The 16,424-nt window shown below is 47.8% G+C and overlaps 1 protein-coding gene across 1 annotated transcript in view; it reads left to right on the forward strand.

The window, feature by feature from the left end:
- Nucleotides 1-2,092: 2,092 nt before the first annotated feature.
- LOC136627036 (probable cation-transporting ATPase 13A4) overlaps nt 2,093-16,424 on the forward strand; it is a 218,476-nt gene continuing 204,144 nt past the window's right edge. The window contains exon 1 of the mRNA XM_066601991.1: nt 2,093-2,183. Coding sequence (XP_066458088.1) covers nt 2,136-2,183 — 48 coding nt within the window. The 5' untranslated portion in view covers nt 2,093-2,135. The remainder of the gene's footprint in view (nt 2,184-16,424) is intronic.

The raw sequence follows: 16,424 nt of genomic DNA on the forward strand, positions 1-16,424 counted from the left end.
CAATTCCAATCTTTTATACACTATAAAATAGCTTAGTCGTCTACTATGGTCTAAGCTTGCATCTTTGCAAAGAACAAAGGTTTATTTCCCTGAAGTTATCACACATCCAAAGTGGCCACATTTAGAGTGTAATAAAGTCTGGTCAAACAAGACCTTACTTCAGACAATGGTGATAATAGCCTTGGATTAACCAGGCTCAACAGGCCTTTTACTGAGAGGTCCATAGTCCATGCGATGATACACTCATAGAAAATAAAATTATATAATTATGGTTTATATTCATGGCTACTAAAACACAAGATGGTGGGCTGCAAATACTACTTTTATACATTTTCACCACATACTGTCATCTAGGTTGTGGTTAATCATTTTAGCAAGATGTGTAATTTTGTGGCTCTTCCCAAAGCTAAAACCTTGTCTAGATTGTTTATTACTCATATTGTGAGATTACATGGCTTACCAGCGAATATCGTTTCCAATCGTGGGGTCCAGTTTGTTTCCAGATACTGGCTTTTTGCTTGCTCTCGGTTGGGTATTCAGCTCTCTTTTTCCTTGGCATATTATCTGGAGACTAATGACCAAACTGAGAGATGTAACTAGAGTCTGGAACAGTACTTGTGATGTTATGTCTCAGAGAAATCAGGAGGATTGGTTGAGGTTTTTGCCTATAGCTGAATTTGCACTTAACAATGGATGTTTGGAATCTACAGGGACATTGCCTTTCTTTTCTAATTATAGGTTCCATCCATGTTTTGGTCCCTTTTCCAAAAAGGTGTCGGAGGTACCTGAGGAGACTGAGTTCTCCTCTAATATTAAGGCAGTGTGGGAAGATATTCCGAAGAATCTTCAGAGGACGGTTCAAAATTTCAAGTGGGTGGCGGATATAGGCATTCTGAGGGAACTAATTTCTTGATGACTTGGTGTGGTTACCAAATAAGAACATAAAAAACGCAAACAATAGTACTTCAAGTTAGGTCCACGGTTTCTCGCCCTTTCAAAATCATTGAAAAAATGTATCCGGTATCGTTTTGTTTGGAGATTCCTAGTTCTATGAAAACAATAATGTATCACAAATCTCTTTTTAAAAAGTTTGTTGATTCAGGAAATGGTTCATCTCCGCCAGCCCCTGGTGGGTAGAGATATTCAATTTGAGATTAGTCACATAGTGGACTCTCATCAAGTTAGGAGATACTAATGTCCATGCGGATCGACTTGTGAAAAATTTTCATAAACTGAATCCAAATCGACCTGGTCCTAAGGGTCCTGTGTCCTCTTCTAAATGGGGAGGTACTGTTGCGGCAGTTCTGTGATTGCTGCCTTGCTGATAGTCTGGTGCGATTTTGTAAGTGTTTCTCCTTCTTCTGTCTCCGGTGGGTGTGGTATTAGGTGAGACGTGCTTAGTCTCACTTGTGGGTAATTGTCAGGGCTATTTAGCCTGGCCTAATGTTGAGCTGAATTACTGTTGAATCTTTAGTCTAGCTCTGACTGTGGCCACAGTCAGAGCTTGGTCCTGGATCTACCATTTACCTGCTGCATCTCAAAGTTAAGTCTGCGATTGTTTTCATTGCTATAGTTTCTTATGTTATTCCCCTGTTCCACGTAGGGTTAACTAGTGGCCAAGGTACACGGTCAGGTGCATCCTTGTCAGGACGAATTGCCTGCATTTAGACAGGCCCCTTCCTTGAGTTTGTTTACATGGGGATAGCGTTCCCATGTTTTAGTTTACTATTGTTTTGATAGAGTTTGTGTGAAATCTGTGGGTTACGGATCCAGCATGTCGTGGGTGGACGTGACAACTGCCTTCTGAAAAAAGGCTTAAATATAGTCATAGCACAAATAAGAAAGCACAGAATATGCACATAGTTTTAATGAGTTTCCAGTGTTATGTGCCATAAATAAAACTTATAGTCGTTAATGGATCATTTTAGAGTAATTTTTAGATGAATTGATTTGCTTTAAATACAACATAAAAAAATCTCCAATGTAACAAGATCCAATAGGTTTCCTTAGGCAAATGAGGAGGCTGTACTTTCAGGAAATAAAGTATTGCATTGAATAGTTTGTAGGTCAGTAGAAAGTAAGTCTTGCCACATTCCCGTGCTGAACTTTGCACTGTGCCACTGGTACATGAAGGAATGGCAGAGAATCATGCTGTGCTTAATCAAGGAGAGGAAAATGAAATGGTGAGTGCCGATGGGACTAGCATAGGCAATAACAACTCATGTCCACTTCACTATTGCCTGGGCTCCAGCTCATGGACAGATCAGTTGATGTGAGAATACACTGTATAGGTTGTGTGCAGTGGGTATTGATATTGAAATCAGTGTGATTGGGGATGCAAACACTAATTATCATATCTGACTATTGGTTATATTTATACTGCTCCTAATTGGTTATGTTTTATGATACTAACTGACTAGAATTTGTATGCTGTCAAGAAATATTTATTGTACCCGTTATCAAAATATTTAATCACTGCATTTTTGCTATACTTTATTTTATTAGCATTATCTATTTTCCATACATTCATTTATACAAGGGTTTATTGTCTTTAGGCCAGTTTAACATGAGCGTATTGTAAAACGCCCATGGTGCAGATCCACAATACAGACGTATCACAGATAAAACTGCATCAGTATGTCATCCATACTTCATGAGTATTTCATCCATATGTGCATCCATATTTACTTCTAATGGTATTATTTTTTACTAGGCAAAAACAGATCAATTTTTTTGCCCAATAGAAAATAATACCAAAGAATACAAATACTGATGCAGTTACAGATGGTATACTAAAGCAGTACAGATGTATCCTCATTTTAATTACTGTCCATAGACTTCAATGAACGTATTATATCCGTATAACAGATTTTCATCTGCTATACGGATATAATTAAATGTTGCAGATTTTTTTTTAAGTGCATATTTTATACATACATAGAAATAGATTTCTATTAGTTCTATGTTACAGGCAGAAAAATGAAGGTGGAACAGTGATGAAGGATAGGCTTATTTAAAAGGAGCCTTAAATGGGTTCTGCATTTGACAAATATTAAAGTGTAGCTCTCAATTTCAGCACCATATACATTAGAAGTTGTCAGCATTTTTATCATGTTAAAGGGGCATTGTGGGACATTTTGCTGACTAATCTGTGCCAGAATACTGGTGAAGAAAAGTCACAAAGTTTTACACAAGCGACTCCTTCCTCCTGTATCGGCCCCGAAAAATGCGCTGGGATTTGTCATGAGGGGGAGTGGTGGACCAACAGATTTATGTATAATTTAACGCAAACTGGCATACGTTATGGCAGAAATGTACGCCAGGTCGGGATCAGGTATACATTTCAATGAACGCGCAACGAATGCGCTGGGAGAAATCATACTAACCCCATAGCAGGAAATGCAGGGCTTAGTAAATTTCCCCCATTTACTTTTAAAAAAGACAATCACACATTTTAATGTCCACATTTCCTCCCTCCTCCACTATTACTGTAGTGATATAGATGTAATACAATGGAAGCATCAAGAACTCTTTGGTCACATGAAAGCTTGCAGATTTAGGCTGTGCAAACGGAGACTGCAAATTCAATGTACTCTGAGTAGAGTCTTTTTTTCAGTTTTTTTTTTTTTACCCACAGACATGCACAATATGTTACTAATAGAGATGAGCGAGCACTAGAGATGAGCGAGCACCAAAATGCTCGGGTGCTCGTTACTCGGGACGAAATTTTCGCAATGCTCGAGGGTTCGTTTCGAGTAACGAACCCCATTGAAGTCAATGGGCGACCCGAGCATTTTTGTATATCGCCGATGCTCGCTAAGGTTTTCGTTTGTGAAAATCTGGGCAATTCTACAAAGTGATGGGAACAACACAGCAACGGATAGGGCAGGCGAGGGGCTACATGGTGGGCTGCATCTCAAGTTCCCAGGTCCCACTATTAAGCCACAATAGCGGCAAGAGTGCCCCCCACCCCCACCCCCGCACTGTCAGCGTAAAGATCGCTCTCCTCTGCCATAGCTGTAACAGCTGTGGCAGAGAAGAATGATGTTTGCCCATTGAATTCAATGGAGCCAGCAATACAGCAGGTTCCACTGAAAGCAATGGGCTGCCGGCGATCGCAGGATGAATTGTCGGGAAGGGGTTAAATATATAACCCCTTCCCTGCAATTCATCCAGAAATGTGTTACAATAAAAATATATACCGGCGTATAAGGCGACGGAGCGTATAAGATGACCCCCCAACTGTCACCTTATACGCTGGCAATACAGTGGAGCAAAGAATAAAAATCATTACTCACTTCTTCTGACGTTCTGCGGCGCTCCTGCAGGCTGTTGCTCCCTCCTGGTCCACGGCAGAGTATTGCTTTCTGGACGCAGGGCTTGAAATCCCCGCCTCCAGAAACACAGCCAATCACAGCCATTCAATGACATCATTGTCATTGGCTGTGATTGGCTGAAGGCACGTGTGTTTCTGGAGGTGGGGATTTAAAGCCCTCCGTAGAGAAATCAATGCTCTGCCGGGAACCAGGAGGGAGCAACAGCCTGCAGGAGCACCGCAGAACACCAGGAGGGAGTGACAGCCTGCAGGAGCGCCGCAGAACATCAGAAGAAGTAAGTAATGATTTTTATTCTTTGCTCCACTCTATTGCCGGCGTATAAGGTGACAGTTGGGGGGTCGTCTTATACGCCCCGTCGCCTTATACGCCGGTATATATTTTTATTGTAACACATTTCTGGATGAATTGCTGGGAAGGGGTTATATATTTAACCCCTTCCCGACAATTCATCCTGCAATCGCCAGCAGCCCATTGCTTTCAGTGGAACCTGCTGTATTGCTGGCTCCATTGAATTCAATGGGCAAACATCGTTCTTCTCTGCCACAGCTGTTACAGCTGTGGCAGAGAAGAAGGATTTGTCTTCTATATGTTCTCAGTGGGGTCGGCGCTGCTGCCGCCGGCCCCATTGAGCGCATATAGAGAAGATTTATGGCCTTAAGAAGGACCGTTGGGGTTCCTGAAACCTAAAATACTCCTAACACTCTCCCTATAGCAGCTCCAACACGATAGCACTTTCCCTGAACTAATGTCAGAATGCATCTGAGGCGAGCCGCGGGAGGGGCAGATTTCAATACTCGGGTGACACCTAATCTCGCCAGCCACTCACTGCAGGGGGGTGGTATAGGGCTTGAACGTTGCAGTGGGAAGTTGTAATGCCTTCCCTGTCTTTCTATTGGCCAGAAAAGCGCGCAAATTTCTCGGGGAAGAAAGTGAAAGTAACTCGAACATCACGTGGTACTCGAACGAGTATCAAGCTCGGACAAGTATGCTCGCTCATCTCTAGCGAGCACTCTCATATAAAGCAGTTACTCAAGCGAGCATCGCACTTCTCGAGTAACTGCTTACTGTTCTGAGCAGGCTTGGGGGGGGCGGTGGGGGTGAGCCCCCCCGCCGCACCCCCAAACCTGCTCAGACCAGTAAGCAGTTACTCGAGAAGTTTGATGCTTGCTCGAGTAACTGCTTTATCCGAGCGTGCTCGCTCATCTCCAGTTACTAAATAAAACTACCAGCAAAAATGTTTGTAAGATTTGTTTGGTGTTTATGAGTTCAAGAACGCTGAAACAAATGAATGTATGAGGGAGCTCTAATAACCTCAAAACAACGCATTGCATATTTATATCACGGTACAAAAATTGTTTTCTAACACAACAAATATGTCAACTTTCTTTTATTCTCTGTTTATTATAAAACCCAATAAAATTATTGAAAAGAAATACGCAGAATTCAGCATTTTAAAAAGGTTACAAAGCTCATAGCTCCAAGGATTGCATTTATTATCTGTATTTACGATTGTGTAATGTAGAAAAAGTAATCATTATATATGCTAACAGTGAAAAAAATGGCTGAGCGCTGCCTCTGATTGGTCACAGTGCTCAGCCGGTCAGAGGCAGCACTCAGCTATTCATTGAATTCATGCTGCATGGCAATGGGAAATAATTGAATTCAATGAATGGCTAAGTGCTGCCTCTGATTGGCTTAGCGCTGTGACCAATCAGAGACAGCACTTAGCCATTCAATGAATGACAGATGAGATGCATATATATATATATTTTTACATTTTTTACAGCAGCTATGGCTTATTTTCAGGGAAAGGCTCATAATTCAAGCCCTTTTCTGAAAATTCCTGCAAGGGTAGCCTGCATCCCATTGCTTTAGGGCGGCAGCAGCACCGGCCCCATTGAAAGCAATGGGAGGACATCGTGATCCTCTGCCACAGCTGTAGCAGGGGATTTTTTCGTCCCCGCTGCAGTCCCTTCATCACTGAACACTGTGACAGTGCTGTCACAGTATTCAGTGATGAGGGAACTCCCTGTAACATTACACAATGTTACGCTCAGCACTAACCTTACGGGCGCAGGCATGTCATGTCTTTTGCAGGTGCAAGTATTTTGCGCATGTAAAAAATGGACATGTGAACACTGCATAGGAAGCCAATGGTTCTAATAGGCATGTGCAAAAAACATTCGTCAGACTTTGCCCTACCTAAGATTGTAAGTGTAAAACTGAAGTGCATAATCTAAACAGGGTGAAATCCCATAATAGTACTTAAATACATTCTAAATTTTAAACAATACATTGCAATTAGAGATGAGCGAACGCGTTCGTCCGAGCTTGATATTCGTGCGAATATTAGGGTGTTCGGGATGTTCGTTATTCGTGACGAACACCATGCGGTGTTCTGGTTACTTTCACTTCCTTCCCTGAGACGTTAGCGCGCTTTTCTGGCCAATTGAAAGACAGGGAAGGCATTACAACTTCCCCCTGCAACGTTTAAGCCCTATACCACCCCCCTGCTGTGAGTGGCTGGCGAGATCAGGTGTTCGCCTAATATAAAAGTCGGCCCCTCCCGCGGCTCGCCTCAGATGCGGTGTGAGTTAGATGAGGGACAGTGCTGTTTATACCGGAGCTGCTGTAGGGAAAGAATTGGTAGTTAGTGTAGGCTTCAAGACCCCCCAAAGGTCCTTATTAGGGCCACTGATAGCTGTGTGTTGGCTGCTGTTAGCAGTGGGATTTTTTTTTTTTTCTCAAAATCGCCTCTGCAGACCGTTGCACCTGGCATTAGGGACAGAAGTGCTGCATAGGCAGGGAGAGTGTTAGGAGTGAGTGTAGCCTTCAAGAACCTCAACGGTCCTTTCTAGGGCCATATTTATCCGTGTGCAGTACTGTCCAGGCTGCTGTTGGCTGTGCTGCATTTTTTTTGGGCTTCTCAAAATCGCCTCTGCAGAGCATTGCACCCTCCATTGATACTGCAGGGAAAGAATTGTATAGGCAGGGCCACAACACAGTTATTATTCATAGAATATACGCAGTGCTGCCTGTTGGTGGGAAAAAACTGAAAACAAATCTATTTGTCCAGCCTGTGTCCGTCCTTACGCCTGTGGAGACGTGTGAGCTGCGTGAAAAACATTGCTAAATCATACGCAGCCAGCTACGCTTTACTGCTGTGTTCGCCATTTGCTTTCCTTAATTGGGAAAAAAAATACCTGCTCTCCAAGAGTTATAATAACTCTGCTACCCTCACGTTCTGTGACACATAAGCAGGGACACAGCGCAGTTATTAAACTTCGCAGGTTCATTGAATATACGCAGTGCTGCCTGTTGGTGGGAAAAAACTGAAAACAAATCTATTTGTCCAGCCTGTGTCCGTCCTTACGCCTGTGGAGACGTGTGAGCTGCGTGAAAAACATTGCTAAATCATACGCAGCCAGCTACGCTTTACTGCTGTGTTCGCCATTTGCTTTCCTTAATTGGGAAAAAAAATACCTGCTCTCCAAGAGTTATAATAACTCTGCTACCCTCACGTTCTGTGACACATAAGCAGGGACACAGCGCAGTTATTAAACTTCGCAGGTTCATTGAATATACGCAGTGCTGCCTGTTGGTGGGAAAAAACTGAAAACAAATCTATTTGTCCAGCCTGTGTCCGTCCTTACGCCTGTGGAGACGTGTGAGCTGCGTGAAAAACATTGCTAAATCATACGCAGCCAGCTACGCTTTACTGCTGTGTTCGCCATTTGCTTTCCTTAATTGGGAAAAAAAATACCTGCTCTCCAAGAGTTATAATAACTCTGCTACCCTCACGTTCTGTGACACATAAGCAGGGACACAGCGCAGTTATTAAACTTCGCAGGTTCATTGAATATACGCAGTGCTGCCTGTTGGTGGGAAAAAACTGAAAACAAATCTATTTGTCCAGCCTGTGTCCGTCCTTACGCCTGTGGAGACGTGTGAGCTGCGTGAAAAACATTGCTAAATCATACGCAGCCAGCTACGCTTTACTGCTGTGTTCGCCATTTGCTTTCCTTAATTGGGAAAAAAAATACCTGCTCTCCAAGAGTTATAATAACTCTGCTACCCTCACGTTCTGTGACACATAAGCAGGGACACAGCGCAGTTATTAAACTTCGCAGGTTCATTGAATATACGCAGTGCTGCCTGTTGGTGGGAAAAAACTGAAAACAAATCTATTTGTCCAGCCTCTGTCCGTCCTAAGGGCGGTGGACACGTGTGAGCTGCGTGAAAAACATTGCTAAATCATACGCACCCAGCTACGCTTTACTGCTGGGTTCGCCATTTGCTTTCCTTAATTGGGAAAAAAAAATACCTGCTCTGCCACAGTTAATAACGCTGCTACCCTCACGTTCTGTGACACATAAGCAGGGACACAGCACAGTTATTAAACTTTGATAATTCATTCACTAGAGGCAGTGGGGCCTTTCGTTTTCCAAAAAGGGCAAAAATTATATTTGGCCTGCAGTCTTGCGCCAATTTATTTCCTGCCTGGGAAATCTAATCACTGGTAATACAGCATGCTGAGGGGTAGGGGTAAGCCTAGAGGACGTGGACGTGGACGTGGCAGAGGACGCGGAGGGCCAAGTGAGGGTGTGGGCACAGGCCAAGCTCCTGATCCAGGTGTGTCGCAGCTGTCTGCTGCGCGATTAGGAGAGAGGCACGTTTCTGGCGTCCCCACATTCATCGCCCAATTAATGGGTCCACGCGGGAGACGGTTATTAGAAAATGAGCAGTGTGAGCAGGTCCTGTCCTGGATGGCAGAAAGTGCTTCGAGCAACCTATCGTCTACCCGCAGTTCTGCGCCGTCCACTGCTGCCAATCCGAATCCTCTGTCTGCTGCTCCTCCTTCCTCCCAGCCTCCTCACTCCACTACAATGACACCTGCTCAGGAGCGGGAACACTCCCAGGAACTGTTCTCGGGCCCCTGCTTAGATTGGGCAGCAGCGGTTCCTCTCCCACCAGAGGAGTTTATCGTCACTGATGCCCAACCATTCGAAAGTTCCCGGGGTCCGGGGGAAGAGGCTGGGGACTTCCGCCAACTGTCTCAACAACTTTCTGTGGGTGAGGAGGACGATGACGATCAGACACAGTTGTCTTGCAGTGAGGTAGTAGTAAGGGCAGTAAGTCCCAGGGAGCAGCGCACAGAGGATTCGGAGGAAGAGCAGCAGGACGATGAGGTGACTGACCCCACCTGGTGTGCAACGCTTACTCAGGAGGACAGGTCTTCAGAGGGGGAGTCAAGGGCATCAGCAGGGCAGGTTGCAAGAGGCAGTGCGGTGGCCAGGGGTAGAGGCAGGGCCAGACCGAATAATCCACCAAGTGTTTCCCAAAGCGCCCCCTCGCGCCATGCCACCCTGCGTAGGCCGAGGTGCTCTAAGGTCTGGCAGTTTTTCACAGAGACGCCTGACGACCGACGAACAGTGGTGTGCAACCTTTGTCGCGCAAAGCTCAGCCGGGGAGCCAACACCAACAGCCTCACCACCACCACCATGCGCAGACATATGATGGCCAAGCACCCCGCAAGGTGGGACAAAGGCCGTTCACCGTCTCCGGTTTGCACCCCTGCCTCTCCCCCTGTGCCCCAACCTGCCACTGAGATGCAACCCCCCTCTCAGGACACAGGCACTACCGCCTCATGGCCTGCACCCACACCCTCATCTCCGCTGTCCTCGGCCCCATCCAGCAGTGTAGTTCAGCGCACCGTTCAGCCGTCGCTTGCGCAAGTGTTCGAGCGCAAGCGCAAGTACGCCGCCACGCACCCGCACGCTCAAACGTTAACCGTCCGCATCGCAAAATTCATCAGCCTTGAGATGCTGCCGTATAGGGTTGTGGAAACGGAGTCCTTCAAAAGTATCATGGAGGCGGCGGCCCCGCGCTACTCAGTTCCCAGTCGCCACTACTTTTCCCGATGTGCCGTCCCAGCCCTGCACGACCACGTCTCCCGCAACATTGTGCGCGCCCTCACCAACGCGGTTACTGCCACGGTCCACTTAACTACGGACACGTGGACAAGCACAGGCGGGCAGGGCCACTACATCTCCCTGACGGCACATTGGGTGAATTTAGTGGAGGCTGGGACAGAGTCAGAGCCTGGGACCGCTCACGTCCTACCCACCCCCAGAATTGCGGGCCCCAGCTCGGTGCTGGTATCTGCGGAGGTGTATGCTTCCTCCACTAAAGCACCCTCCTCCTCCTCCTCCTCCTCTGTCTCACAATCAAGATGTGTTAGCAGCAGCATGTCGCCAGCAGTCGGTGTCGCGCGGTGTGGCAGCACAGCGGTGGGCAAGCGTCAGCAGGCCGTGCTGAAACTACTCAGCTTAGGCGATAAGAGGCACACGGCCCACGAACTGCTGCAGGGTCTGACACAGCAGACCGACCGCTGGCTTGCGCCGCTGAGCCTCCAACCGGGCATGGTCGTGTGTGACAACGGCCGTAACCTGGTGGCGGCTCTGCAGCTTGGCAGCCTCACGCACGTGCCATGCCTGGCCCACGTCTTTAATTTGGTGGTTCAGCGGTTTCTGAAAAGCTACCCACGCTTGTCAGACCTGCTCGTAAAGGCGCGCCGGCTCTGCGCACATTTCCGCAAGTCCCACACGGACGCTGCCACCCTGCGCACCCTGCAACATCACTTTAAGCTGCCAGTGCACCGACTGCTGTGCGACGTGCCCACACGGTGGAACTCTACGCTCCACATGTTGGCCAGGCTCTATGAACAACGGAGAGCTATAGTCGAATACCAACTCCAACATGGGCGGCGCAGTGGGAGTCAGCCTCCTCAATTCCTTTCAGAAGAGTGGGCCTGGTTGGCAGACATCTGCCATGTCCTTGGTAATTTTGAGGAGTCTACCCAGGTGGTGAGCGGCGATGCTACAATCATTAGCGTCACCATTCCTCTGCTATGCATCTTGAGAAATTCCCTGCAAACCATAAAGGCAGCTGCTTTGCGCTCGGAAACGGGGGCGGGGGAAGACAGTATGCCGCTGGATAGTCAGGGCACCCTCCTGTCTATTTCTCAGCGCGTACAGGAGGAGGAGGAGGAGCATGAGGAGGATGAGGAGGAGGGGGAAGAGACAGCTTGGCCCGCTGCTGACGGTACACCGGCTGATTGCCTGTCATCCTTTCAGCGTGTATGGCCTGAGGAGGAGGAGGAGGAGGAGGAGGATCCTGAAAGTGATCTTCCTAGTGAAGACAGCCATGTGTTGCGTACAGGTACCCTGGCACACATGGCTGACTTCATGTTAGGATGCCTTTCTCGTGACCCTCGCGTTGCACGCATTCTGGCCACGACGGATTACTGGGTGTACACACTGCTCGATCCACGGTATAAGGAGAACCTGCCCACTCTGATTCCCGAAGAGGAAAGGGGTTCGAGAGTGTTGCTATACCACAGGACCCTTGCGGACAAGCTGATGGTAAAATTCCCAGCCGACAGCGCTAGTGGCAGAAGGCGCAGTTCCGAGGGCCATGTTGCAGGGGATGTGCGTAGATCGAGCAGCATGTACATCCCAGGCAGTGCAACAGTCTTTAAGGGCCTGGCCAGCTTTATGGCTCCCCACCAAGACTGTGTCACCGCTCCCCAGTCACGGCTGAGTCGGCGGGAGCACTGCAAAAGGATGGTGAGGGAGTACGTAGCGGATCGCACGACCATCCTTGGTGACGCCTCTGCCCCCTACAACTACTGGGTGTCGAAGCTGGACACGTGGCCTGAACTAGCCCTGTATGCCCTTGAGGTGCTTGCTTGTCCTGCGGCTAGCGTGTTGTCGGAGAGGGTGTTTAGTGCGGCTGGGGGAATCATCACAGATAAGCGTAGCCGCTTGTCAACCGACAGTGCCGACAGGCTAACACTCATCAAGATGAACAAAGGCTGGATTTCCCCAGACTTCTGTTCTCCACCAGCGGACAGCAGCGATACGTAAGCAATACGTAGGCTGCACCCGCGGATGGAAGCTACGTTCTCTCTCACCATCCAAAACGGGGACATTTCTGCTTCATCAATCTGTGTCTAATATTCCTCCTCCTCCTCCTCCTGCTCCACCTCCTGAAACCTCACGTAATCACGCTGAACGGGCAATTTTTCTTAGGGCCACAAGGCTCACTCAAATAATTTTTCAGAACAATTTTTATAAGTTTCAATGCGCTTAAAAGCATTGGAACTTTAACTTGAACCAATTTTTCGTTACACTGGGCTGCCTCCAGGCCTAGTTACCACTTAAGCCACATTAACCAAAGCGATTAATGGGTTTCACCTGCCCTCTTGGCTGGCCATGGCCAATTTTTGGGATGTACATTAGTACTGTTGATACAGCAATTTGTGTGGGCCCTCGCCTACAGTGTAATCAAATTAATTTTTAGCCCACCTGCATTACAGCTGACGTTACCTCAGCTGTGTTGGGCAATGCAATGGGATATTTTTGTGTACCGCCGGTGGGTTCCAGGGAGCCACCCATGCTGTAGGTGCACACTGAGTTTTTAATACATCTGTACACTTCTAAAGAACCCGTCTGACCGGGGCATGCAGTGTGGGCCGAAGCCCACCTGTATTACGCACGACATTACTACCTCAGCTGTGTTGGGCAATGCAATGGGATATTTCTATGTACCGCCGGTGGCTTCCTGGCACCCACCCAGGCAGTGGGTCCACAGGGAGTTAAACCTACATGTGTCCACTTGTAAAGAATCCCAGTCTGACTGGGGCATGCAGTGTGGGCCGAAGCCCACCTGTATTACGCACGACATTACTACCTCAGCTGTGTTGGGCAATGCAATGGGATATTTTTGTGTACCGCCGGTGGGTTCCAGGGAGCCACCCATGCTGTGGGTCCACAGGGAGTTAAACCTACATGTGTCCACTTGTAAAGAATCCCAGTCTGACTGGGGCATGCAGTGTGGGCCGAAGCCCACCTGTATTACGCACGACATTACTACCTCAGCTGTGTTGGGCAATGCAATGGGATATTTCTATGTACCGCCGGTGGCTTCCTGGCACCCACCCAGGCAGTGGGTCCACAGGGAGTTAAACCTACATGTGTCCACTTGTAAAGAATCCCAGTCTGACTGGGGCATGCAGTGTGGGCCGAAGCACACCTGTATTACGCACAACATTACTACCTCAGCTGTGTTGGGCAATGCAATGGGATATTTCTATGTACCGCCGGTGGCTTCCTGGCACCCACCCAGGCAGTGGGTCCACAGGGAGTTAAACCTACATGTGTCCACTTGTAAAGAATCCCAGTCTGACTGGGGCATGCAGTGTGGGCCGAAGCCCACCTGTATTACGCACGACATTACTACCTCAGCTGTGTTGGGCAATGCAATGGGATATTTCTATGTACCGCCGGTGGGTTCCAGGGAGCCACCCATGCTGTGGGTCGACAGGGACTTCACAATAGGGAGTTGTACCTGCCTGTGTCTATGAATTAAAAAGCCCGGTCTGACTGGGGCATGCAGACACCTTGACAGAATGAATAGTGTGTGGCACATAGGTTCCCCATTGCTATGCCCACGTGTGCAGCTCCAGATGGCGGTGGCACAGGATTCTATTTCTCATTGCTTCTGTACAGCATTGTGGGCTATCGCTCCGCCACTTTTAAAGAGGGTCGCTGCCTAGCCGTGCCAACCTCTGCAGTGTATGCCTGCGGTCCCTCGTCATGGCAGACGCAATTCTAAATAGACATGAGCGTGGTGTGGCATGAGGGCAGCTGAAGGCTGCGCAGGGACACTTTGGTGTGCGCTGTGGGGGGGAGGGGGTGCGGTTGGGCAGCATGTAACTCAGGAGAAGTGGCAGTGGAGTGTCATGCAGGCAGTGATTGTGCTTTGTTGGAGGTAGTGTGGTGCTTAGCAAAGGTATGCCATGCTAATGAGCGCTTTTCAGAAGTAAAAGTTGTTGGGAGGGGGGGGGGGCCCACTCTTGCCGCTATTGTGGCTTAATAGTGGGACCTGTGAACTTAGGATGCAGCCCAACATGTAGCCCCTCGCCTGCCCTATCCGTCACTGTGTCATTCCCATCACTTTCCTGAATTGCCCAGATTTTCACACATGAAAACCTTAGCGAGCATCGGCAAAATACAAAAATGTTCTGGTCGCCCATTGACTTCAATGGGGTTCGTTGTTCGAAACGAACCCTCGAGCATCACGGGAAGTTCGTTACGAATAACGAACACCCGAACATTTTGGTGTTCGCTCATCTCTAATTGCAATACAGTGCACTCGCAGCCATACATGGTCTGTACCAACAGAGCCGATGTTTATGAAATCAGTAAAATGCTGCAAGTCCCTCTTTTACGCATATGCCTGTGGACAGGAGCCGTTAGACTTTTTATGATTTGCTTTATTTAGAGTGTTGGTCGACTGTGATTGGACACTCTACTTTCTTTTGTTCTATTTTGTTAACTGGATTGGTTTGGTAGAAAGAGCACAGTGGTGACTACACACAGTTGATGGCTCTTGTTCTTTCTCCAATGATCATCATTAATTAATCATAAGAGAACTCAGATCCCAGAAGCCTTATTGCCTATTCTAAATTTAGGTTCAAAAGCTTTTTATTTGCATTTTTTTTTCAATAACAACATAGACATTTGTCAACACTAGCATTTTATAGGAGCTCTTTTAAATCACAAAAGAGAAAGAAGAATGTTGGTTAATCTCTGGGAGCTGCGAAATGGCCTAGCATGGCCTTATCATTGCAAATTAAACAATGAACAATGCAAAGAATGCAAGACATCAGACATCAGACAACTAGACATAAGAACAATGGGTAGGGTGATAAGAGGAGGAGGGAGGGGGGGGGAAGGAGAGGGAAGGGAAGGGGGGGGGGGGGTAGAAACTAGACCTGTGTAGCCAAGAGTGGGGTCCAAGCCCTGAGGCGGCTAAGTTAACTTCTGTTCTTCAAATCCTCCCTGTATCAATCCAGGGCTTGAGATCCACACCTGTCATGTACTATAGACTTTTTCAAGGGCACCACTCTCGTCCGCCTTCATCTCGTCGAAATGCATTAGTTCGTTGAGCTTCTCGGCCCACATTGCTCTCGACGGTGGGCTGGTAGACTGCCACAGTCTTGGTATGATTCTTCTGGTAGCCAAAATGAAAAAACGCAGAATATTGCCCTTAATCTTTTTGATAGAGCCCGGGAAGACTGAGAGCAGGGCCATTTCTATGGTCAGCGTAACCTGTGGAGAGCATGTGGTGCTGTAGACCTCCATTACTTCCACAGGGTGGCCACGGCCGGGCAGCTCCACCAAATGTGGGACATATTACTCTTGTCTCTATTACATCTCCAGCATGTGGAAGGCGTGAGGGGAAAGATTCTGTGTAAATGATCAGGGGTCCTGTACCATAGGGACAGAATTTTAAAGTTTAGGTCTTGTAATTTACATGCAGATGAGAGTTTGTGACTCAAGACCCAGGCCCTCTCCCAGTCTTCTCGTGGGAGGCTCTTTCCCAACTCCCTCTCCCAGGCGGCCACGTAAGTCGGCATCCGGGACTCGGTCTCCCGAGTCAGCAATAACTTACAAATTTTGGAAACCATATGTCTCAGATTTGCTTGAATGCTGTGAGCGGGCCCGAGAGGTTCACCCGAGGACCCAGGGACCCCACAAAACACCTAAGTTGGAAGTATTGCAACCAGAAATCAGGCCACATTCCTTCTTCCCCAATGATTTCTGTAAGCGATTTCATTCCCGAGGGATTCATCACATCTTGAAGGCAAGGGATTGGCGCGGTCGGTAGTCCCAAGACCGGGGGTCCCCTTATGGAGACTTAAAACTGCGGGTTGGAGACTAAGGGAGTAAGGGGCCCCGGTACCGATATCAGGCCGTAGTGTGGCGCGAACTCTGCCTATGTTCGAAGAAGCTGCTCCAGGAAAGAGGAGATGTTGGGGATAGAGTTTATGTATCTGGGAGGGATCCAGACTGCTCCCCTTAGGGAACCCGGCACAGTCGCGTATTCTGCCTCCACCCACAGTTTCGTGTTTTCCCGCTTAAGCAAATCTAACATACAGTTAGCGATACTAGCTTTTTATAGTAGAGGGATAGGTCAGGTAGTCCTAGCCCACTCTCACCCCTGGCCCTCGTGAGCAGT

The sequence above is a fragment of the Eleutherodactylus coqui genome, chromosome 1 (genome assembly GCF_035609145.1).
Source record: "Eleutherodactylus coqui strain aEleCoq1 chromosome 1, aEleCoq1.hap1, whole genome shotgun sequence".
Classification (NCBI taxonomy): Eukaryota; Metazoa; Chordata; class Amphibia; order Anura; family Eleutherodactylidae; genus Eleutherodactylus; species Eleutherodactylus coqui.